At 40.4% G+C, this 24810-nt stretch overlaps 1 protein-coding gene across 1 annotated transcript; it reads left to right on the top strand.

Annotated features, from left to right (window-relative positions):
- Positions 1 to 6884: 6884 nt before the first annotated feature.
- Positions 6885 to 24018, top strand: mRpL14 (mitochondrial ribosomal protein L14). Its single transcript, XM_067155187.2, has 2 exons — positions 6885 to 7265; positions 23699 to 24018. Exons 1-2 carry the CDS (start codon positions 7049 to 7051, stop codon positions 23950 to 23952), a joined length of 471 nt encoding a protein of 156 aa, XP_067011288.2. The 5' UTR covers positions 6885 to 7048; the 3' UTR covers positions 23953 to 24018.
- Positions 24019 to 24810: the final 792 nt, after the last annotated feature.

Here is a 24810-nt window from a genome sequence, read left to right as displayed (position 1 = left end):
TATGCCACCGAATGCGATTTTAAGATTGAATGCCTTACATCCTTAACTCCTCCGTTTGCTGTCTCTTTCTTTCAAGAATGGAATAGATGGTGAGACTACACCAGTACCACACGTAGTCAAGCAACGGAACTAGTACAGTTACGCGGAACTTTCGAACTTCTGACAGATGAAATCGTTAATATTTGACTTGAAACAATCTAAAATCATACTTCAGACAGTTCTTTGCGTTATCGTAACGCATGCAATGAATGCCTTGCATTCAAGGAGAATACGCCCCTGGTACCGGTACTATGATTGTCTTTCCGCCTGAGAAATACTCCACAACTTTTCTACCACAACATACACGACCGGATCACACATACAGTTAGGGTTAGAGGGCAGGACGAATAGAAATGTAACCCATTTCAGTTCGTCCTGGTGTGATCTTTATGGTTAATAAACTTTTAAAAACATATCAGATGTAAGGCTTTTCAGGCGTTGTTAACTAACTTCCTTCAACATTGTGTCCGCACCAAAATAGCTGTCTTGTGAGGTTACAATGGATAGGGTCAGGAAGAAGAAAATTGTTACTTAGTGTGGCATAGAAAAATATCGGGAAGGCGTTTAGAATTATGTTTGAAGAGAACACTTATGTCGGAACTTTTAATTCATGATGCAGCAGGCTTTCAAAATTTTCTTGAGAATGCCCCCACATGACTTTCAGTTCTTGTTGACAGTAATGGGGCCTGAAATTGCAAGAAATGATACCGTACAGGTTATCGGAAAGCCGGCTCCAATAACGACAGGCTATTTTTTTAAAAATAGGTATAACTTAAGATTCCTATTCTAGTGATGTGCTTGAGCCCGGCTCGAGCTGCTCGAACAGATGACGTCAGAGTTCGAGCAAGTTCGAGCTTTGCTCGAGCTTTTGTACGTGCCGCATTCTAGCGCCTTGCTGTTACTAACACCCAGCAAACTTGAGAAGGATATATAAGAGTATTATGATGGACAGTACCGGTTCGCCCTCTTTACTGTTACTTCCGTGTCTTTTGTACATAATATAATTTCGACCCATACCTACATATTGGAGACAATAAAAATGCGTGTTTGTGCGATGATTTGTTACAAATGTCTCCATCCGAATAAACCAACTGTCTACTAAAATGAGTTGTTTGGGCCGTATAAATACAGAAAAAGGAAACCATTAAACGTGTCGTAATAGTTACATACTTGAATGGTTATAAGACTTAAAATGACCGGGCGAGTTGGCCGTGCGCGTAGAGGCGCGCGGCTGTGAGCTTGCATCCGGGAGATAGTAGGTTCGAATCCCACTATCGGCAGCCCTGAAGATGGTTTTCCGTGGTTTCCCATTTTCACACCAGGCAAATGCTGGGGCTGTACCTTAATTAAGGCCACGGCCGCTTCCTTCCAACTCCTAGGCCTTTCCTTTCCCATCGTCGCCATAAGACCTATCTGTGTCGGTGCGACGTAAAGCCCCTAGCAAAAGAAAAAAAAAAGACTTAAAATGTATGATATTTTATCTTCAGTTGTTGACACATTTCTCGCTCGGCTGCATGGCTCAATGGCTAGCGTGTTGGCTTTTGGTCACAAGGGTCCCGGGTTCGATACCCGGCAGGGTCAGGGTTTTTAACACCATAAGATGTTGTCTTGTTTTATTTGTTCCAGATGGGCTCCAAAACTACTGGACCGATTGACCTGAATTATGGTAAAGGATACAGCTTGAAATCTCGAGTCACTTTTGATTTTCATATATACTTCAGCCAATCAGACAGTAACATTGCTGCATAATAATATTTATACATGTATTTGTGTACACGATTGATGAGATGTCAATCCACCGAGCTCGATAGCTGCAGTTGCTTAAGTGCGGCCAGTATCCAGTATTCCGGAGATAGTAGGTTCGAACCCCACTGTCGGCTGCCCTGAAAATGGTTTTCCGTGATTTCCCATTTTCACACCAGGCCAATTCTGGGGCTGTACCTTCATTAAAGCCACGGACGCTTCCTTCCCACTCCTAGCCCTTTACTGTCCCATCGTCGGTGCGACGTAAAGCAACTAGCAAAAAAGAGAAATGTCAATCCTTTCTTACTCAAATTCTTCTATACGAGCAAAAAAAAGGTGATTCTCTCCCAAGGAGTGGATTCAAACCACCGAACATTGAGGACAGAAGGAGAATATCGCCTGCCGCGCTGCACAGCTGTCTTAGCCGCCCAAAGCATGACATTGTAACAATAATATTACTGTATTCATAATTTTGCACGGCCTAGAAAGCCAAGAATAACAGCCGAGAGGATCTGTAGTGCTGACCGCACGACACCTCGTAATCTGCAGACATTCGGCCTGAGCAGCGGTCGCTTGGTAGGCCATGGCCTTTCGGGGCTGTTGCGCCATGGGGTTTGGTTCGGTTTTTATTCATAATGTTGCGCCAAACGTACAGTTGTTACAAGGCATACAAGTACTGCCTTGGGAGGAAATACTTCTGTTAATACGCGTGGAATATTACGGATACATGCTTTGTCCTTTTCGTTGCATATTATCATAATCTAAGCCTTCTAATTTTGTGGGCAATCTTTATTCCCCATAAGATATACGTCTATGACTGAACGTAGTAATATGTGAAAGCACGCACCTTCGTTATCAGTAGTGATGGGCAAACGATACCCGTGTTCGAGTAGGATCGAGCCGACCCGATTATCGCCGAGGTTCGAGCCTGTTCGAAGCAAGCTCGTGCAGTTACGTGACCGAAGGCGCAGTTGACTCGGGCTACAGCTAGTGATGGGCGAACGATACCCGTGTTCGAGCAGGATCGAGCCGACCCGATATGCGCCGAGGTTCGAGCCTGTTCGAAACAAGCTCGTGCAGTCATGTGACCGAAGGTGCAGTTGACTCGGGCTACAGCTAGTGATGGGCGAACGATACCCGGGTTCGAGCCTGTTCGAAGCAAGCTCGAGCAGCCATCACGTGACCGAAGGTGCAGTTGACTCGGGCTACAGCTAGTGATGGGCGAACGATATCCGGGTTCGAGCCTGTTCGAAGCAAGCTCGTGCAGTGACGTGATCGAAGGCGCAGTTGACTCGGGCTACAGCTAGTGATGGGCGAACGATACCCGTGTTCGAGCAGGATCAAGCTGACCAGATACGCGCCGAGGTTCGAGCAGCCATCACGTGACCGAAGGCGCAGTTGACTCGGGCTACAGCTGGTGATGGGCGAACGATACCCGTGTTCGAGCAGACCCGATCCGCGCCGAGGTTCGAGCCTGTTCGAAGCAAGCTCGTGCAGTCACGTGACCGAAGGTGCAGTTGACTCGGGCTACAGCTAGTGATGGGTGAACGATACCCGTGTTCGAGCAGGATCGAGCCGACCCGATCCGCGCCGAGGTTCGAGCCTGTTCGAAGCAAGCTCGAGCAGCCATCACGTGACCGAAGGCGCAGTTGACTCCGGCTACAGCTAGTGATGGGCGAACGATACCCGTGTTCGAGCAGGTTCGAACCGACCCGATCCGCGCCGAGGTTCGAGCCTGTTCGAAGCAAGCTCGAGCAGCCATCACGTGACCGAAGGCGCAGTTGACTCGGGCTACAGCTAGTGATGAGCGAACGATATCCGTGTTCGAGCAGGATCGAGCCGACCCGATCCGCGCCGAGGTTCGAGCCTGTTCGAAGCAAGCTCGAGCAGCCATCACGTGACCGAAGGCGCAGTTGACTCGGGCTACAGCTAGTAATGGGCGAACGATACCCGTGTTCGAGCAGGATCGAGCCGACCCGATACGCGTCGAGGTTCGAGCCTGTTCGAAGCAAGCTCGTGCAGTCACGTGACCGAAGGTGCAGTTGACTCGGGCTACAGCTAGTGATGGGCAAACGATACCCGTGTTCGAACAGGATCGAGCCGACCCAATACGCGCCGAGGTTCGAGCCTGTTCGGTCACGTGACTGCTCGAGCTGCTTCGAACAGGCTCGAACCTCGGCGCGTATCGGGTCGGCCTGATCCCGCTCGAACGCGGGTATCGTTTGCCCATCACTAGCTCAAATACGTCAACCTCGTGTCGGTAGATTCAATGGTACGCAAAAGAACTCCTGCGGGACTAACTTCCGGCACCTTGGCGTGTCCGAAAACCGTAAAAGTTGTTACTGGGACGTAAAGCCAAGAAAATTATTATTCTTTCTTGGCCCTTATATTTTTCTAGCCCGATATCCCCAGCGCTTTAAAGCGAGGATGTAAGGGGTGTTTATTTCCCTTTTGGGGCCATGACCATAGAAGTAAAGAACTCCATTGTTCGTTATTGGCTTTATAGCCCACTCGCTATTTTTTCGGTTTTCGGCATCGTTTTCTTTAATTGCCCATCTTCTTCTTCGTCTTAATCTGTTTACCGTCCAAAGTCCGTTGTTCCCTCGGATTCGGCGAGGGATCCTACCTCCACAGCCTCAAGGGCAGTGTCCTGGAGCTTCAGACTCTGGGTCGGGGGATACAACTGGGGAGGATGACCACTACCTTGCCCAGGCGGCCTCTCCTGTTATGCTGAACAGGGACTCTGTGGGAGGATAGGAAGATTGGAAGGGATAGACAAGGAGGAGGGAAGGAAGCGGCCGTGCCCGTAAGTTAGGTACCAGCACGGCAATAGCCTGGGGGAGAAGTGGGAAACCACGGAAAACCACTTCGAGGATGACTGAGGTGGGAATCCAACCCACCTCTACTCAGTTGACATTCAGAGGCTGAGTGGACCCCGTTCCAGCCCTCGCACCACTTTTCAAATTTCATGGCAGAGCCGGGAATCGAACCCGGGCCTCCGGGGGTGGCAGCTAATCACACTAACCACTACACCACAGAGGCGGACATAATAATGTATTACTGGAAGATAGTGGGTTCGAGCCCCACTGTCGGCAGCCCTGAAGATGTTTTTCCGTGGTTTCCCATTTTCACACCAGGCAAATGCTGGGGCTGTACCTTAATTAATGCCACGGCCGCTTCCTTCCCAGTCCTAGCCCTTTCCTGTCCCATCGTCGCCATAAGCCCTATCTGTGTCGGTGCGACGTAAAGCCAATGGCAAAAAAATGTTATTACTAATTATTAATGAGAAAATAATAGCTCGTAGCATACGATAAACAGTTAACTATCGGTACTTGAAAGTAATGATTAACGACATTAAGCCTGCAAAACACGGCAAAGTTATACAGAAACGCATTTCTGGAGAGCGGACAAAATGTAAAATGCAAAGGTATACATATTATCGAAATAAATATTACCAATCTGTTGTTCGTACTGCCAGAAAGACTTAAACAAATGCTCTTTCCGTTCACTGAGAACGTTATGTTCACCACCCCCCCACGCATAAATATACTGAGTGTACCTAGTAGTAATCTAATACGACGAATGATCCGTCCGCGCTCCGCTTAGTCGATGTGTGGTGTCGCCTGACAGTTCGAACAGGTTCGATACGGCATCGAGCCTAAGTAGCGTGTCGGGCCGACTCGAGCCTGCTCGAACTTCCGTATCATTCGCCCATCACTACGTATTAACTGGTAATAATAATAGCGTATGACCTCCGGAGAGGCCTGGTGCGGGTCTTTTTCTCGTAGACGGCCTATTAGGCGACCTGCATGTCTGTGAATATGAGGGCCCTATCTAGGATGATTTCTAATGCTGAATACGTCACACACACCCAGCCCCCGAGCCATTGGAATTAATCAGTTAAAGTTAAAATCCCCGACCCGGCCGAATCGAATCCGGGACCCTCTGGTCCAAAGGCCGGCACGTTAACCATTTAGCCATTAGTAACTGGTCACTCAGACATTTCACTTAATAAATAGGCCCTACCTATTTGTCTAATACAGAGTACCGTATTAAAACAAGCAATTTCAGTTATTGCGCCTGAGGTGTTTGAAGCTTTATACGGTTCAACAATATCAAGGAACTGGGAAAGGCACGAAATAAAGAAAAATCTTCATATAACCTTGTTAGGATAGTATTATTTTGATGATATACAAGCGATTATGGGAAGTTGGTTATTCAGCGAGGAGCGAGCTGGAAATGAAACTACATTACAGTAGAACACAGCTAAAGGAATATCATACAGAATCACAGGTACTGTATATTAGAACTTTCGCTTGCGATTTGATAGAAGAAATAACAAATCATCGTAGGCCTATTCCATGCTACGAATTTGCGTGCTCTAATTGAACGTGCGAACCGAAATGTTAACGAAAACACGAGCATTTAATGAAAAGTTTCATTCACAAAAGTTAAAGATATTTTGTTTATCAACATGCTCGAAAAGTTAATGAACACGCTATTTACATCCAAAACTGTTCATCTTGCACATAGCCTATGTGTTTGTTCGTCCAACCCTTGTCCCGTTTCTCAACGGGGTCGGGTGTGAGGTGAGATGAATCTGTCTTAGCGGGTTTTTCTTTATGACCGGATGCCTTTCCTGACCTGAGTTAATGGAGAGAATAAGTGAAGTAGGCTTTTCTCTAATTCTAGTCCTTTCGAATAGCACCAATAGCGTCACTCTATGATATGACCACTGCGGAGAGGTTTTGGATTTAATCCAGGCTTTTGGCTCGCAATCTAGTGATTAGAAATTATGTACCACCACCTCCTCTACCCTGTCGGCCAACACGGTGTCAGCTCATGGCCACCAGGCGGACTTAATAAGGTTAATCTCGTATACAACTTCAAAAACTGATGAGTTATATAACTTAGGAGGTATTGGTTGTCAGCTTATGTTATTAATAAAATGTTTACTGATACTAGTATTTAATTGAAGATGTACCTTATTGAAAATCATTTCATTGTTTTAGAACAATCCATGCAAAATATGTCGAACTACGAGAAATTTTATTGGCGCGAGGATTTTATTGTCATAGTGTTGGCGACGCTGTATAAGTTCCAATGGCGCAGGCAATGTTGTGAGATGGTGAGACGTATTTATGTGCGTGAGTGGTACACGAAGCAATATTTCACCAAGAATTGGCAGTTTTGGTTCGATAGAGTTGCTGCTGAATGGGCGATGAATTAAGAAGTGTATAACAGAACAGGTTTCATTGGAAAGACAATGTTGTCAGTAGTTAGAGGCCGGAGATTGACTTCATCTATTGTACCGTTCAATAACCTATTTCGTGATTTGCACTTAAGCCCAGTTTGTAGTCACATAATTAAATTGACGAGACTTCGCGTTGTCGATAATAGCGAAATTGGCAAGAAGGCTATGGCTGAAGGAAAACCGCCTAGATGCATTCACATTTACAACAAGAAAGGAGTTGGCGGAATAGGTTAGTATTCTCTTGTGTTATGCTCAGTTTTCAAGAAACTATTGAGAAAATATATTGCTTTGCAGAAAAAACACATGTTGAAAAGTACAGGAGCACTTCGTGTTATTCGGAAAGGTAGTATACAGTCTCATATGAAATCTTACCTTATAAATGATGCTGGAAGTGTCGTCCTTCCTGGGTTATACAGGCATTGTATCTCGTAATCACATTCTGGCTGATGCGAGTGAGTTCTGCCATTGTAATGTTTCTGTTTTCATTCGTAATGTTTTCTTTCAGTTCGTCGAATGTATGAGGATGTGTTCGATACACTTTTTCTTGCAGTTTGTCCCAGAAGGAAAAATCACTCACTGTTAGATCTGGAGAACGAGGGGGAAATAGACCAGCACTGATTACTCTGTCTGCAGACAATTCCAAGATTGTAAGAAGGGAATCTTCTGCTGTATGAGCAGGGGATCTTGTTGAAACCACCCACACGATTCTTCTTCTTCTGTTAACTGATGGAAGAGCGGCGTCAAAATGTCATCTTGGTACCTCTCTGCAGTTACTGTCGTCTTGAAAAAAAAAGCCCATTTATTCATCTTGCACTAATAGCACACCAAACTCCAATCTTCCTATCATAAAGAGGGACTTCATGAACACCATGAGAATTTTCTGATCACCGATAGTGAGAGTTATGACTGTTCCACACGACCATTAAGATGAAACCAGGCCTCACCTAAAAAGAACACAAGCTGTGGGTCGAATAAACGATCATTCAATGATGCAAAATACCACTCGCAGTATCTCACTCTTGTGGCTGGATCAGCAGGTTTTGAACAATGGGTCCCTGTAAATCTGTATGGTTTGATGTGTAACAGCTTTGTAGCTCTGTGTGTAGAAGAAACCAAAACCCCTACTTGTTGTGCTAATTTTTGTAAGTGATTTATTTGGTGATCGTTCAAGATTCACAACAATTTCATCTACAGTAGGTTTTCCTCTGTTAAAGCTGTTCGTGTGCGTGTTTTCTTTTTTTTTTTTTTTTTTTAGCACTGAGCTAGTAGTTTCAAATTTTAATCACAATTATGTGAATCTGTGCTCGTAAGGGTGGCTCTTCACTAGGAAATTGCTGAACAAACTCGTTGAGCCGACTCATACTTAAAATAACTTTTACAAACAGAAATACGGTGTTGCAGTGATAACTATCTCACCATGTTAATAGCTGAGATTGAAACTGGCGACTGATGCTTCTTGTGAGGTCGAACACATGCAGGGTGCTTGCAAGGTCAAGAAATATCCGCGCGCCTCCCATACTGCAGCTGCTGTAGCGCAGAGTACGAACACGGTGCGTTCAGTCTGGGTTTACATGAGAGATCCTGTACTTGAATTGGCCATGTACACATTGGCATCCGGTTGTCTGGAAAATCAGTTTTGTGATAAATTACACCTTCTAAAGTAGGGTGGTAGGCTACATCGGAATGGGTAAAACTTTTCTAACTAGTTTCGTACATGGGAGGTTAAGAATCCAACGTGGCTCAGCTCATACGATGTCACAGAGTGCTACACAAGGCTGCTAACATAGGAACTTAAGTCAAGCTAGTGACAAGAACATGACAGAATATGAGATGCTGTATGTGTGGTTAAGGACAAGACCATTGGTCTGGTTGGTTATGTCCAGCTTATGGAGAGGCCTTTGGTCTGGGTTGGTAAAATCTGGTTAGTGACAAGACCATTGGGCTGGGGACAAACAAAGGGGGTCTAGGAGCATTTGCCTCCAGGTTAGAGCCGTGAAGTCACCCACAGGCCTCTAGTATATCCTGTTGCCAGTATTACCTAGAGACAAGACCATTGGATATTTATGTTACAGATATTGCAACTACTGTACGTTTGGCACATGCCGTACATAACATGCCACTTTCATACTCCATGGTTTCATTATTTTTCATGGAATGTGGTAGCAGTGGGCCACATGTGATGCGAGCTTTATCAGAAGTACTAAGAGCTGCCCTGCAGGCAATAGGAACACGGGAAATGGCTGCATTTCAGATACTGACATTGTGTTTGGTTTTAATTTTTCTCTAGAAGTAAGAATATGTATAGTGGTGAGTCCCTGACAAGCATAAAGGAAGGATCTTTTCCCCTCATCTATTTTTGGTTTCGTTTCACATTAATTCTTGCATGATTTCACCTTTTAAAAATGTGGACGAGATAGTAAATTGCAAGTGGTCAAATGCTTTTGTACAATACTGGTTCAAATTTTGAAAGGTCTCTGTTAACAATAAACACTTTTATAAGGTCTGAGATTCTACCTGATGGATTGTATTATATTGCACATAATGAACTTCATATCTGCTACCTAGAACATATTAAAGCTAAAAAGTATAATATATATATTCCACCAAGAGCGTTCACATTGTGGATTATAGCCATTCATTTTCTCGTATAAACTTTGATCTTGTCTTTAGGCTCATAGAAAATATAGGCCCCTACTCAACATATATGAAAATATCTTTATTCATCCTGATCAAAGAAACAATCCCAATGACAATCTTAACAAAATTTCAGAAAAAATAAATATTCTCTCCAATGAAATGATTAGATTATATTGTAAGCAGCAAGACAATTCAGCTATTACATGTAATATGCAAGCTTGTTTCTCCGCTCCAGTCCCCCTCCCCTCTTCACCGGCACCTCCCCTCAATAGAGGCAGATTTCAGCAGCCACCGAACAGCAATCAGTCCAGTGTAAGTTCATTCAGTGAGCAGAACCAAGTTGACAGGGCCGGTTGAGAGTAAGCTGTATTTTCATGCACCAGACTTGATATTGTTCTTTAGTTTATTTCTTTTATGTTTTTGGCATACTGATAATTCTTTTTAATTTTAGACTCCTCTATTAAGTCCAGGAGTCACATTCATACAGACTACATTATGTTTTAACTTCACTGTTCCGAATTGACTACGTACATACAAATATCCTGCACTCGCTGTAAGAAATACTGTACACTGCCTGACAAAAAGAAGTTAAGCACCCAGAAGGAGTGGTTGAAAGTGAATGAAACGACATATGCTGAAAAACCCTGTGCCTTTAGTGAACTGATTACAATATGGCAGTTACAGGTAGAATGTTGGCTGCAGATCAGTAGGGAGTTGCATCCACCCTGGCTCCAGTGCAGTTTAGAATGGTGTTAAACAGCCTTTGGATCCTCTCCTAAGGCAAATTCTTTCACAGTTGTTGCAGCTGTCCCTCCAGATCCCACAGGTTGGTGCTGGGAAGGAGTCCCCTTCCAATGTCACCCCACACGTGTTCAATGATGGAGAGGTCCGGGAATCTTGCTGGCCATGGGAGGACCTGAACATGCTGTAGGCAGTCCATATACACATTTACTGTGTGTGGATATGCATTGTTTTGTTGGAACGCTGCCCCAGGGTGCTCTGCCATAAGGGGTAGGACGTGCGGATGCAGAATGTCTGTGACATTTCACTGTGCTATGAAAGTCTGCCGAAGCACTATTAGAGGTGACCTGAATGCATATCCTAAGGCTCCCCACACCATGATGTCAGGGATTATTCCTGTGTGTGTTTCCACAATATGGGTAGGATCTGCTTTCAGCCCTCAACGCCGCCAAACCTGCACATTAAAAACATTAAAAATTAAATAATTGAAGTTCAACCAATTCAATACATAAAAGAAAGAAATGTAGTAATTACATTCTTATTTAAATGGGACCGGTTTCGACCCTAGTCCAGGTCATCGTCAGCCATAAAAACAAGTAGGCGAAATCACACAATGTTTATGAATATTGGAGAAATGGGTCAGTTTCACACTCTGTCAGGCACAAAGTCACAACACTATCAAATAATATATGAAGATTATAAATAAACTTGAAGTCGCAGACGAATCTGGACTAGGGTCGAAACCGGTCCCATTTAAATAAGAATGTAATTACTACATTTCTTTCTTTTATGTATTGAATTGGTTGAACTTCAATTATTTAATTTTTAATGTTAATAATTTCAATACGGAACAATGAAATTTTTATCTTTAAACCTGCACATGTTGGTCATTGGAGGTTATGGAGAAGCAAGACTCATCACTGAACATGATGCGATGCCAGTCGTCCTCTGTCCATGGCTCCTAGGCAAGGCACCACTCCAAACACAGGCGTTGGTGTTCTGGTGTCGGTGGGATCCCAATCCGGCAGATGCGAGTCGTCGAGACACTTGCGGGAATTCATAGGATGTTGTAGAGTCTCCAGCACATGTTTGCAGGTGGTGGGTGCTGAAGTTATGGGATTCCCCAATGCTTGGTGCACCATACAACAGTCCTCCCTTAGGGTGGTGTTTCTTGGTCGACCCAAACCTGCACAATGTGATTGGGTGCCCTCGTACCCGTTGAGTCCAACATCGGGCCACTGTGACATCTGAATGGCCCACATGCCTGGCAATTGCACGATACGACCAACCAGTTTCATGCAGTCCCACAACGTGGCGTCTGTCAAATGCTGTCAGTTGGTGGATAGGCTAATGCATCTGCGAGGCATCGTGGGTGCTTCATATTGTACGTAGTCCTCTCTGCACGTCTTGCTTAACTGTGTGACTCACAGCAGTTGACTGGTAACAACTTGTCAACAACACGATGCAGCCATCACAAATGCACTCTGGTGGGCATTCTACACTTTAGGGTCGCAGCACTTGCCTGGCGTGTTCCCCAGTCTATCAGTATTTAGTCAAATGTCCCATATATACAGTAAACAACAAACAGGACTGATAACTACAATTACCCATATTACAATTTGGTTTTTCCAAACTGCCCATAGATACATTCTTACGACGTCACATATTGTCACAGTTTTAATGTGTATTCAGTACCTTGTATGAATGTTGATTTCATGACAGCGGTAGGGAATTTTACCAAAATGCTGCTATTTTATTAATAGTTTATTCATACCAAGAAGGTCAAATGACAAGACAAGAAAACACATCGGCATGTTGGGTTTCAATTTTAAGTGTTAATTGTTCTTGTTTGTAAATATTTTGGTGATTATTGTTTTAAGAGGAAGTATGATGGGGCAACCATCCTCGGTTAACAGTAATTGAGAGAAAAAATGGAAGGGGTCCGACACTTTGAAGAATGAAGGCATCGGCCGAAAAAAGACGAGGGCCACAAAGGTCATGAAAATAAGACTCCTAAGGATTTGTAAACCTAATACAGTTGGGGCCAGAAAAGAAAAAAAAGAGTTGACCAAGAGAGGTCAGATAGGAAAAATGAAAGTGATGAGCCTGGCACAAATAAGTGGAAACAATGCCAGGAGTCAGCCAAGGGCCCTGTGGTTGCCAACCTACGCTCTGAAGTCAAGAGCCTCTGGGGCCCCTGTTAGTTGCCTCTTATGATGGGCAGGAGATACAGTGGGCGTTGTTCTACCATCCTCTCACAGGGAGACAGTTTATATTCGGACTTGTTGATCAATAGTTGGATTGATCTTTTGTAATTTCTTTATAAGGAATTTTGTCTAACTATATTGTAAGTTGATATGGATCAGATCGTGAAGTTTATCACATGTTATTCAGTAGTTGTATCAAGGGAAAGAAGTAGACGATACAGTTCTGGAACAAGCAAACAAACAAATAAGAGGCTGTTGATCCTGATGAAATGGGAGACCCAATTCTGAGGTCAGAATTTGACAGAGCTTTCAGAGAACTAAATAGTAACAAAGCACTTGGCATTGATGATACCCTCAGAATTACTGACTGTCTTAGTAGAAACCAGCATGGCAAGGTTATTCCATTTAGTGTGTAAGATTTATGATACAGGAGTAGTGCCATCCAACTTTAGATAGAATGTTGTTAGACCTATTCCAAAGAAAGCGGGTGCTAATAGGGGTGAAAACTACCACACCCATTGGTTTAGTATCTCACACTTGCAAAATTTTGACTTGTATTATTTACAGAAAAATGGAAATGCTACCTATTTGGGAGAACATCAGTTTGGCTTCAGAAGAAATATAGGAACACTTTGCATCTGATCTTATAGGATCTATTTAAGAGGGACAAGCCCAAGCACATGGCATTCATAGATCTAGAAAAGGTATTCAATAATCAAATAAAAAATCAAAATCTCTTTATTTGCAAATGAGGTGTCTACCTCGGTGGCAAATGGTACACTAAAATACATTATTGTCAAGCATTAAATTTTAAATTAACAAGAGAAGAAGAAAATTTTCCTAGAATACAGTATTATACAGTTTACGCTAACAATTTTTCCTATTAAACACTCACCTCATCCTTAATAAATTTATATTGTTTACAGAATTCTACTTATAATATCTCCTGTACTTACAAACATAGTCAACTCATATACAGTATGTGAAATTACTTCTAATAGTACTATACAACTGGTATAAGATTAAAATTAACATTGCATTTATTTACTTATTTATTTTTTACCCATTTTGGAACTTAAGTACCGGTACCATAACGACCTGCTGCGTCTTAACCAGAGCCCCTTTTGCCACCACATTTCAGAGTTCCCGAAGGGCCTTCACAGCTACCGTAGCGGTCTCAGGGCCCTCGAAGTCCCCACTGTACTTCACCCCTACAGGCAATCCTCTACTTCGGCTGTCCAAACTCCATAGACCAGGGGATGGAATTAATTTATTCACACACATTTTTTATTTACAATAACATGCACTGGTCGAATGCTCTCTAACATTTCATTTATTTTCTCTGTTGCTGTTTATTCTCTTCTTGAATTTCTGTACAGATTTTGAAAAAGGATCAAACACTACCCCTGGTAAACTGTTCCACTCCTTCACGCCCTTCCCAATGAATGAAAACTTACCCCAATCGCTTCTGCTAAAATTCCTTCTAATTTTATACTTGTGGTCAGTTCTGCCGAAATAATTATTTTCCACCTGAAGCCTCTCACGGATTTCTTCCCAGGCTGCTTCTCCTGTATAGGCTCTATATAATCCTATAAGTCTAGTTTTCTCCCTTCTCTTACTTAAAGTTTCCCACCCAAGTTCCTCTAACATTTCTGATACACTAAGTTACTTTTTCTCCTGAAATCCCCTGTTACAAATCTTGCTGCTTTCCTCTGCACACTATCTATAATGTTGATTGGACCAAGGAATTTGAGGTCCTGAAGGTGATCAGGATCAGATACTGAGAAAGGAGGATTATCTACAATCTGTACAAAAATCCGTCTGCAATGATAAGAGTCGAGGGCTATGAAAGAGAAGCAGCAATCGGGAAAGGAGTAAGGAAAGGCTGCAGTTTGTCCTCTCTCCTTTTCACTGTTTATATAGAACAGTTGGTGAAGAAAATAAAAGAAGAATTTGAAATTAAAATCACAATCCAAAGAAAGGAAATCAAAACTCTGAGACTTCACTATGCTATTGTTATTTTATCTGATTCTGAAGAAATTGCTGAATGGTATGGACACAATCTGGGAGAAGTACAAGATGAAAATAAATACATCTAAAACTAAAGTAATAGAGTGCAGTCAGTCAGTCAGGTGATGCAGAAAATATTAATTAGGAAATGAAGTCTTAAAGTTTGTAAATGAATATTGTTACTTGGGTAGTAAAATAACTAATGATGGCAGAAGTAAGAACAACATAAAATTATTAGCACATGCAAGGAAGGTCTTTCTTAAGGAAAGAAAATTGCTCACTTCAAACATTGATATAGGTATTAGAAAGATGTTTTTGGAAACTTTTGTCTGGAGTTTAGCATTTTTAGGAAGTGAAACATAGACGATAACTAGCACAGGGAGGAGAATAGAACCTTTTGAAATGTTGTGTTGCAGAATAATGCTGGAAGTGAGATGGGTAGATCGAGTCACAAAGGACAAACTATTGAATCAAATCGGTGAGAGGAGAACGATTTGCCAAAATTTGACGAGAAGAAATAAAATGATAGGACACATTTTAAGACACCCAGGACTTTTTCAGTTAGTTTTTGAGAGATACGAGGGTAATCCCAAAAATGTCTCCTATTCTTTTATAAATACAGAACTCTGTTCGGGTGGCTGTTGGTCACAATATTGTGAAGAGTGTTTCCCGCGCTCGCATATAAACATGCACACGCTGTGCTGAGGCACTCAGTCTTGGCTTGGCAGCTGTTGAGATTGGAGCTCCTGTTGGATGTTACTGCCAAGTACGAAGTGCGCGCAGTTATTCGGTTTTTGAACGCAAAAGGTACTGAACTGATTGAAATCCATCGCCAGTTGACGGAAGTGTATGGTGATGATAAAGATGTTGTTTCCCATAGGGAACAGGAAATATTTGTTCCGAATGAGTAAATTTATAATACCAGTATAGTTGGTCCATTATTGGACATGATAAATTTTCCAGCTAACTCATTCCTGGTTGCCAGCGTTTCGCCCCAGTGTGCCAAATTGGGCTCATCAGTTGGTAAATGGCACGCACACCAAGACGCATGCGCAAGATGGGTGCCACGTATGCTGACCGAAGACCACATGCGGTCACGAGTTGATTCTTCCTGCGCATTTCTTCAACGCTTCGCAGCCAACAGGACAAATTTTTGGACTCGGTTGTCATGGGTGACGAAACCTGTGCGTTCCACTTTACACCTGAGACCAAGCAACAATCATGCCAGTGGCGGTCTTCCTCTTCGCCAAAGCCACGGAAATTGAAGCAAGCACAGTCTGTCAGTAAAGTCATGAAAACTGTATTTTGGGATCAGAAAGGGGTATTGTTGGTCGACTTTATGCCCGCTGGGACCACAATTAACGCTGACAGGTACTGTGAGACCCTGGAAAAACTCGACGGGCAATTCAAAACCGGAGAAGAGGAATGTTGAGCAGGGGCGTAAATATTCTCCATGACAACGCTCGCCCGCACGCCGCCCGGCAAACCGTTGCTCTCCTGCAACAGTTTCAGTGGAACATCACACATGGCACATGAAGATATGGTTAAAACTGACACATTCTTAATTTATGGCTGGTGAATTTTATCTATCATTTATTCAGGTTAACTTCATGGACACTGCAATGAATTGCAAATTTATACCAGCCACAAATTGAGAATGTGTCAGTTTTAACCATGTCTTCGTGTGCCATCCTGACAATGCCCGACAGTATTTCAGCACAATTTTAACAAGCACATACGGGAACAATTCATTTTGTTTCGATGTAGAAACACCATCTAGCAGTTCTTCATCAGCTGGTGGTTATTTACAGTGGCATCCAGTGGCTTGCATACTGCTAACACCACTCAAGTAGATTTGGTGATTGATGATCTGATTACAAAATCGACATTTACCAGTTCCTGTTTTGCAATTGAAATTGTAATGATTAGCAGTGATGGAACTAACATTTCTATGAATATTAATGCAAGAAAGAGTCTGGATGATGAGCATACTCCAGATGCTAAGAATTTAGAGCCTAATTTATTTTTCAGATTTTACACTTAGTTCATTCCAGATTTTAATGTTAATTGTGTGTTTTTATAATTGTTTAGTTATTAGATGCATTACATTAAGGCTGAAGATGGCCAGCAAAGGCCGAAACTAGTCACTAGTTTAGTAATGTAATTCAATAATATTGCATAATATAGTATTGAAAAAGGTGGACCATACAACATTAATTTAATAATATTATTATTGTGATCACAATTCAATACAGATCAAAACCATGAAGTTTATATCCTATGACCATAAGACCTATATGTGTCGGTGTGACGTAAAACAAGTTCTTAAAAAACACTAAATAGAACAAAACTTTTTTTCTGGCATTTATAAGTTTTTCTCATGAAAGGGTACAGGGCAAGGTATTGGTCAGCTGTGTCTGTTTCATGCATTTGGTGATTGTTATCTACTATGGATATTGGCTTTATTGTTTTTCTGCCGAACTTTGATGTGATTTCAACCATTCACATAGGGTTTTTGCAAGAACAACACTGTTGTAGTAGTAAAGAAGTAAATTTGTGTCCTCATCTCGAGGTTGTGCAGTTATTTTCTGGTTCACCCCCAATGGAAGTGAGCTGCATGTTGCATGTACTATTTTAATCATGTACCAGCCCTCCTGCCATTCTAAACATCTGACAGTACCGGGAATCTAACACGGGTTTTCGAGGATGGAGCTAATAGTGCTAACTGTTTTGCGACGGAGGTGGACATTGAAGTAGTTATCCATGTAAATGGAATACCCTAGACCTAAATATGGACTAAGAAATTTGAGGACAGTACTGCACCATTTCATGGCTATAGGGTATCCTAACTCTCTTCTGCTTAGCCCACATAGGTGTTCAAGAAAATTCGCAGCTAACATCGGAGAACATCTGAGGGATTATGTTATACAGGATTTTTTTTATGTGACTTAGACTGAGAATTACTCTTCATCTTTCCTTGACTCGCGATATATAAATTTAACGGATCATTATGCCATACAGAACCAACTGTAAATTCATTTACTCATTATCAGATACGAGATTACCTTAAATCAATCCTATAATCTATAAATGATGATAATGAATTAGAATCTTAATTACTAATATTTATTCAGAATAAAATATAGTATGCTTCAGATAAGTTAAATCCATTTTTGCCTATGTTTTACTATTTATATTGATATTTCTTTGAAGGAATTGTTTCATAATTGTTCTCTTGATCTTGCCTTTTTGGTTGTCAATCATTAAAATATTCTGTCATCTTCCAAGGTCTTGACTTAGTGAATAAAAAAATATGTAATTTCTCTCCATGAAATCTATTTGGATTGAAATTACTTAACGAAAATTATCCTGACCTCGCATAAATTACAATTCATATCTCCTATGCCTCTTATTGAAAGATAAAATTTAAAAAATCTTTATGATGACATTAAGAAAATAAACAAGTCAATTATCGTGCTTGAAAGTATAGAAATTATACAATAAAAATAAAATAAAATTCTTTAGGATAATAAAATTCTTTGGGATTATAAAATTCTTAAGGACAACAAAGAATGTTACTTTTTAAGAGAAAATATTTAATTCGTCTTTAATATATGCGATTAAATTTTTTTTCTTTAAACATATGCAGATAGAGAACTGTTTCACCTCTGTAACTTCCAAAGGCTACTAATCCAAAGGCTATTAATCATGACTAGGTATATTCAAAATATTTCCTAAGAAATATGTAAAATTTTCGTAGATAGCTTCGACAAGTTTGTTAATAGGTTGAATTTAAGTCATGTCACTTCATAAAATTCAATCATATGATTGTAAGTCGACAAGGAATACTATAGATGAAACTTCCTAATTCTCTAATAGTGATAGGCTAACATAATGAAGACACTAAGATCATATCTGCCATCAATGATATGCTATGTCAGTTTAAACCAGCTTAAATCTTAAATAAAATATGAAATTCTCTTTGAAATTGCCATCAGAGTCTTAATTATAGGTTACTTGAAATTATTTTTGATGACCATAATCTATTATTAATGTGTAAGTCAATTACCACATTGCCATAAATTCATATTATAGATTATTTCATATTTCACATCATTACTAGCATCCATTATAAATTTGGTCCATATTTGTGTTACTTAATCTTTCATTAATCAACCTAACATTCTTTCCTCATACGTCATCATTTTAATTATAATTCCTCAACTACATTAACCAAGAATATTTATTACTCATTAATCTCACATTCCTTACCTCATATTTTTATCATATCTTTATAACGCCGCATATGCAAATATTATTTAATCAATTCAATGTAACACTCAACTCACATAACTTCTCAACTCAGTATGATTAATATTTTATGGATCAACAACTACCATATTCCTAGCAGTATGTACTTCACTTGTCAAGATATTCCTTTATTTAACCTATATTGACTTATGTTTGGCAATAAGTTGTCGATATTTATGACCATGGTAACATCTAGTTTGACATGCACCAATATCGTACTTCATATTCATCAAAACATACTATCTTTGGCATAGCTCTTTGAGAATACACTGAAATACTGTTAGCATAATACTTCATTGACGTATGCATCTTTCCCTACACTTGGATGTGTTTACATATTTCGGAAGACTACCTATAACCTTCATTAAAGCATCGCTATTAATACACTCACGTTGAAACTACATATTTAAAACACTTTTCGAAGATATAACGACCTATTCCTTATAAACAACACAATCAACAACTCACTACAAGACAATAAAGACATAATTAATTTTAAATATATACTTCATAAAACTTATCTTATTCTGCGTGTGTTTCTGGGCTGGGATAGTTGTTGCATCGTCCTTCCTCAGGAACGTTCATCTCTGGACTATGGCTCTGTCATCTCCGAGTTTCGGCTGTTGGATTAGCATTCACGGGAAGAGTCGGATGGATTCCATCAGTCGCCAACCCCATCTCCAGTTTAGCAGGCCATCTTGACGTTTTCAGACATATGCATGAAAAACATATCCAAAGATAACGTTAATTTCATCATCTTCTTAGTTACGAAGCCTTCTTGTACTATTACTATGTTTTGAAAGGTAGAATATGACGTCAAAAGATTTGCTATAGTAATCTCAATGATATTAATGGTGGCTTAAAATCGTCTTATTTAACGTTAATATGCTTTAAATGTTAGCGTTTTCTTAATGTCTTTCCTAGGAAACTTTCGTTAATCTTCAGTGCAATCCTAGTATGCGCTCAGTTATTTTTCTATCTCTTTCTGAATATCTTGCTTGAGATCTTGTATATTTGAGATGCGCAGCGTTAAGACTTCGTATTATGATTAGTTTTATCAATAAATTTTTTGAATTTCTTCTTAAAATCTGTTATTTCCTTCTCGTAAATTGACACTTGTAATTCACCGTGGCTTATTTTAATGCAGTGTTTGATTGTTATCTCCGTTAATTTTAACAATTTGAAATTAACAGATTCATCTCTGTCATGGCCACTTTGATTCCGCTTGTCTGTATCTTTTAACTCGTATTTTCTGCCGTTTGGTGTACAAAACTTTTAGCATTATTCACGCCAAATGACGACTTTAACATTCCGTTTTAAGTAATCAGGACAATGAAATGGTACAGTACTATTGAAGGCCATTCCACTTGCATCATAAATAAGCAATTTACAAATGTATCCAGTTTTAGATTCACACACCATCCTAACCATAATTCCATACTTGGTTATTTTAGATGGATTGTACACTCGAAAACACAACCGGCCTCTCCAAGCAAGCATGGCCTCATCTAAAGTGATCTTTCAGTTGGGACTGTAAACGACTGAAAACTTATCCGAAGGTTTTTCTAATATTGGCTGGATTTTATAGAGCTTGTCTACACTGTTTCCATAATTACTACTGTCACTGAAATGCAGTAACATTGTCTTGGAAAATACTGGTATTGAAAACACAGGATCTTCTGTCCAGTGCATTTTTAGTTCTATACCGGGCGAGTTGGCCATGCAGTTAGGGGCGTGCAGCTGTGAGCTTGCATCCGGGAGATAGTGGGTTTGAGCCCCACTGTTGCAGCCCTGAAGATGGATTTCCATGGTTTCCCATTTTCACACCAGGCAAATGTTGGGGCTGTACCTTAATTAAGGCCACAGCTGCTTCCTTCCCACTCCCAAGCCTTTCCTATCCCATCATCGCCATAAGACCTATCTGTGTTGGTGCGACGTAAAGTCCGTTCTTCATTTTTAGATCTGTCTTCTGTATAATTCTGGTAACTAACATCTAACTGATAAACTAAATAATAATAATAAATGATGATGTTATTTGGTTTATGTGCCATTAACTACTTTTATGGTTTTTGGAGACCCAGTGGTGCCATAATTTAGTCCCGCAGGAGTTCTTTAACGTGCCAGTAAATCTACCAACATAAGGTTGACGTATTTGAGCACCTTTAAATACCACCGGACTGAGCCAGAATCGAACCTGCCAAGTTGGGGTCAGAAGGCTAGCGCCTCAACCGTCTGAGCCACTCAGCCCAGCATCTGATAAACTGTTTCATTTCAGTCACTGATGCAGGTTTCCTTGGTAGGTTGAATATTTTGTGAATGGATGTGGTGCACTACCAATAACCTGCTGTGTGTATAAGTTAGTCTGCTCACAGATATATTAAAAAAATGGCACTGATAATTATATTTACAAAAGACATTTCTTCACTCTTCATTTAGGCCTACATTTTCTAAAAAAATCAGGTAATGTGGGAGAAGAGTTCAGATGGGTGTCATACTGAGGAGCACTGTCTGGTATTTCACCATTATCGCACACTGTTGTTTTATCCTTCTCTGTCTAAATCTGGGATGAGTTAATTTCCAGAATCATTATAAATCATTTCAACAGCTTCTTCAACAGATATAAACTTACTGTTTGTCAATACTCTGTCTTGTTTGTAGCACTAAAACAACAACACTGGAGTCAAGACTGTGGGCTTGGATTGTGCCAGGAAAGAAAAATATTTATGCTAGATGAGCCAAGGTGGGAATTCGTGTTTTACAAGTTATAAATCTCATTGTTATGATCTGTATTGAAAATTGCTTTGTATAAGCAAGTGCAGTTGGAGGGTCAACCTGTTGAATACAGACAATAATCCATTGATTATAGTCTCATTATCCTTTTATTCGTGGAACATGTTTTGTCCGATATTTGGACATCATCTGCCGCTACTTACTGACTAAGATTGAAGTTGAAACTAAATTAATACACAGGTTTTTTAAGGAGTACTCCTGATGCTTAAGCTATCCTGTCTAGTATACAATGATTAAAACATTAAGTCAATAAAACCTATTACTCCTTTCTTATAAGAGTTCTTATAAAAATACACTTATTAAAAAACACCTGTAAAAATAGAATCTTGACTCGATCTTGATTTGGAGAGATTATATATCTTGTAGAATTCTATAGACTGCTGGTTGTCAAGTGTTATTAAAACAGGGCTTTAACACTTTGAAGACGAACTCCGTACACCATATGGTGTTGAGTTCTAGTGATTATATATGCGCTTCAACGTACTACAAACGTTAGCAGAGTGCTGGAACACATTCCGCAGTGCTTGTAGTTCATTAAAAAATACCAGGTAGGAGCACATGATTGGAACCTAATTCTATTATGATACTAAGTTGGTACTACTGAGGCAACTTCAATGCCACATGGTCTCGCGCAGCCAACTGCTAGAGCCAATTTCCACAATTAATGTATTTTTTCATTTCTTAGTGATCAGTATGTTTGTTGTGTTTCATTAATGTACCATGGCGTGTGTGAATATGTAAGTAACTTTTCATGTTTTAAATATCCATTGTGACCGAGCTCGATAGCTACAGTCGCTTAAGTGCGGCCAGTATCCAGTATTTGGGAGATAGTGGGTTCGAATCCCACTGTCGGCAGCCCTGAAGATGGTTTTCCGTTGTTTCCCATTTTCACACCAGGCAAATGCTTGGGCTGTACCTTAATTAAGGCCACGGCTGCTTCCTTTCCACTCCTAGCCCTTTCCTATCCCATCGTCGCCAGAAGACCTATCTGTGTCGGTGCAACGTAAGGCAAATAGCAAAAAAAAACAAAACAAAAAACAACTATTGTGAAAATTTTAAAAAATTGAAAGTAGAAAAAGGGTTTTATTAATTTATATTTATATAAGTTAGTGGTTTTGCTCCAATTTTGAAAAACAAGGTATGCATGTGAAGCTCCAATGTTGCTGAATTCAAAATAAGTTTGTGACTATAAGTCAGGTTATCAGTTATTTTTGTATAAAAATCTGAAAACGCACTAAAATGCTCAGTCCACAGTGTAAGATCTGAATTCACCTACTCAGTCTTCAGTGTGTTAGATAAATTGTGTAGGAAAGGGGACTTCTCAAGCTGTTATTAATAAAACGGACCATGTACTGTATATTCTTATAAATGTACCTCTGTGGAAATACGGTACGTGCAGTTTTTTAAGTGTTCTTTAACTTATATTGTTTCCTCCCTGCAGCTGACTCAAGTGTGCCCTGGTTATGACTAACAATAATGTTCCTACCCACCATAGTTAGTGCACTATACATTCATTACGTTGGCAGCCGTGTAAAACTGTTGGCCATCAGCACGCCAGGCAGAAAGCGGTGGAGTTACAAGAGAGTGGGAAGAAAATTGGTGTGATGTCAATATTGTTCGGTGATCTGTTTTTAGTAATAGATGCGAGTTATGCTGCAATTAATCTGTACTTGTATTACATCATTTTGTCATACCTTTTACTTTCCTATGAAGACCTTAGTAATGCATTAGTCGAGACCTTTCACATGATATGTCTCTTTTATAGTAGTATACAATAACACATTTTTTGAGCTACTAGTAAATTCCAGTTAACTCATAGAATTGGTTATCCGGCACTAGTCTGGTCACGTTTTTGCCAGATAAGACTGATTCTGCTGTAATGAATTTTTCATTCAACCAAGGTAATTTAGCTTTACTGAAGATTCCACCTTCCGATGTGTTGATAAGATTAATTTTCTTTTAACAGGTGATAAAGTGCTTGTTGCCATCAAAGGACAGAAGAAGAAGGGTATCCTGGTGGGTTGTAAGCAGAACCAGAAGCCTAACGTGCCTAAATTTGACAGTAACAATCTTGTCCTAATTGATGATAATGGAACACCTTTGGGCACCCGTATTCATGTGCCTATACCCACAATTCTTAGGACTATTCTGAAAGAGAAGACAATTGCAAAAGGAGCAGATTACACAAAGCTGCTCGCGATTGCTACAAGGTTTGTTTAGTTTGACATGAAGTTGTGGTTTAAATATTGTCATAGTATTGTTTATAATAAATATTTATAAATATTATGCAGAAGTATTTTTTTTTTCCTAATTAACAAGGGAGGCTGCAGCTATGGTGTTACAGATTTCTTTCAAACTTTGGGAGGTTGATCTGTATTAAAAAAATAAAAACAAACTCAGTTAATTTATAACTGTAAGGCTGTTCACTCTGTTGAAACTAACTTTGAGTAATTAAATGTTGGAGTAGAGACAAAGGAGGACATCATTAAGATAAGTTCCAGATTTCAAGTTCCTAAATATTAAAACAGAAATAAATATTTATTCTTGTATATTTGAGTGTGATTTGATAGAATCTGATGATTTTCTTTCAAGAACGAAACATGTCGTTCTATTTTAATTATGTTGTTTCTTTTTCAGGTGTAATACTGTTACCACATCTTTCCTTTTTCGGGTCAGATCTCCCTAGGCCCTGCCGTTTTTACAGACCGCCCAGCTAACGTAACCTAAATACATGCTAGTTACATCAATTATATTGGAGTTTAAATGTTTAGCTTACCGAGCTCAATAGCTGCAGTCGCTTAAGTGCGGCCAGTATCCAGTATTCGGGGGATAGTAGGTTCGAATCTCACTGTCGGCAGCCCTGAAAATGGTTTTCCGTGGTTTCCCATTTTCACACCAGGCAAATGCTGGGGCTGTACCTTAATTAAGGCCACGGCCGCTTCCTTCTCTCCCCTAGCCCTTCCCTGTCCCATCGTCGCCATAAGACCTATCTGTGTCGGTGCGACGTAAAACAACTAGCTAAATGTTTAGCTTGATTATACCACAACATAGTGTAGTGCGCGAGCGGTATCGAGATTA

Source organism: Anabrus simplex, chromosome 11, assembly GCF_040414725.1.
Source record: "Anabrus simplex isolate iqAnaSimp1 chromosome 11, ASM4041472v1, whole genome shotgun sequence".
NCBI lineage: Eukaryota > Metazoa > Arthropoda > Insecta > Orthoptera > Tettigoniidae > Anabrus > Anabrus simplex.
This window is presented reverse-complemented; position numbering and strand designations above follow the sequence as displayed.

Bases quoted from the DNA above. Each gene is read 5' to 3' on its own strand.
- mRpL14 (XM_067155187.2), top strand. From the start codon at position 7,049: ATGTTGTCAGTAGTTAGAGGCCGGAGATTGACTTCATCTATTGTACCG. The intron at 7,266-23,698 runs GTTAGTATTCTC...TTCTTTTAACAG, and splicing joins GAAAGGAGTTGGCGGAATAG to GTGATAAAGTGCTTGTTGCC.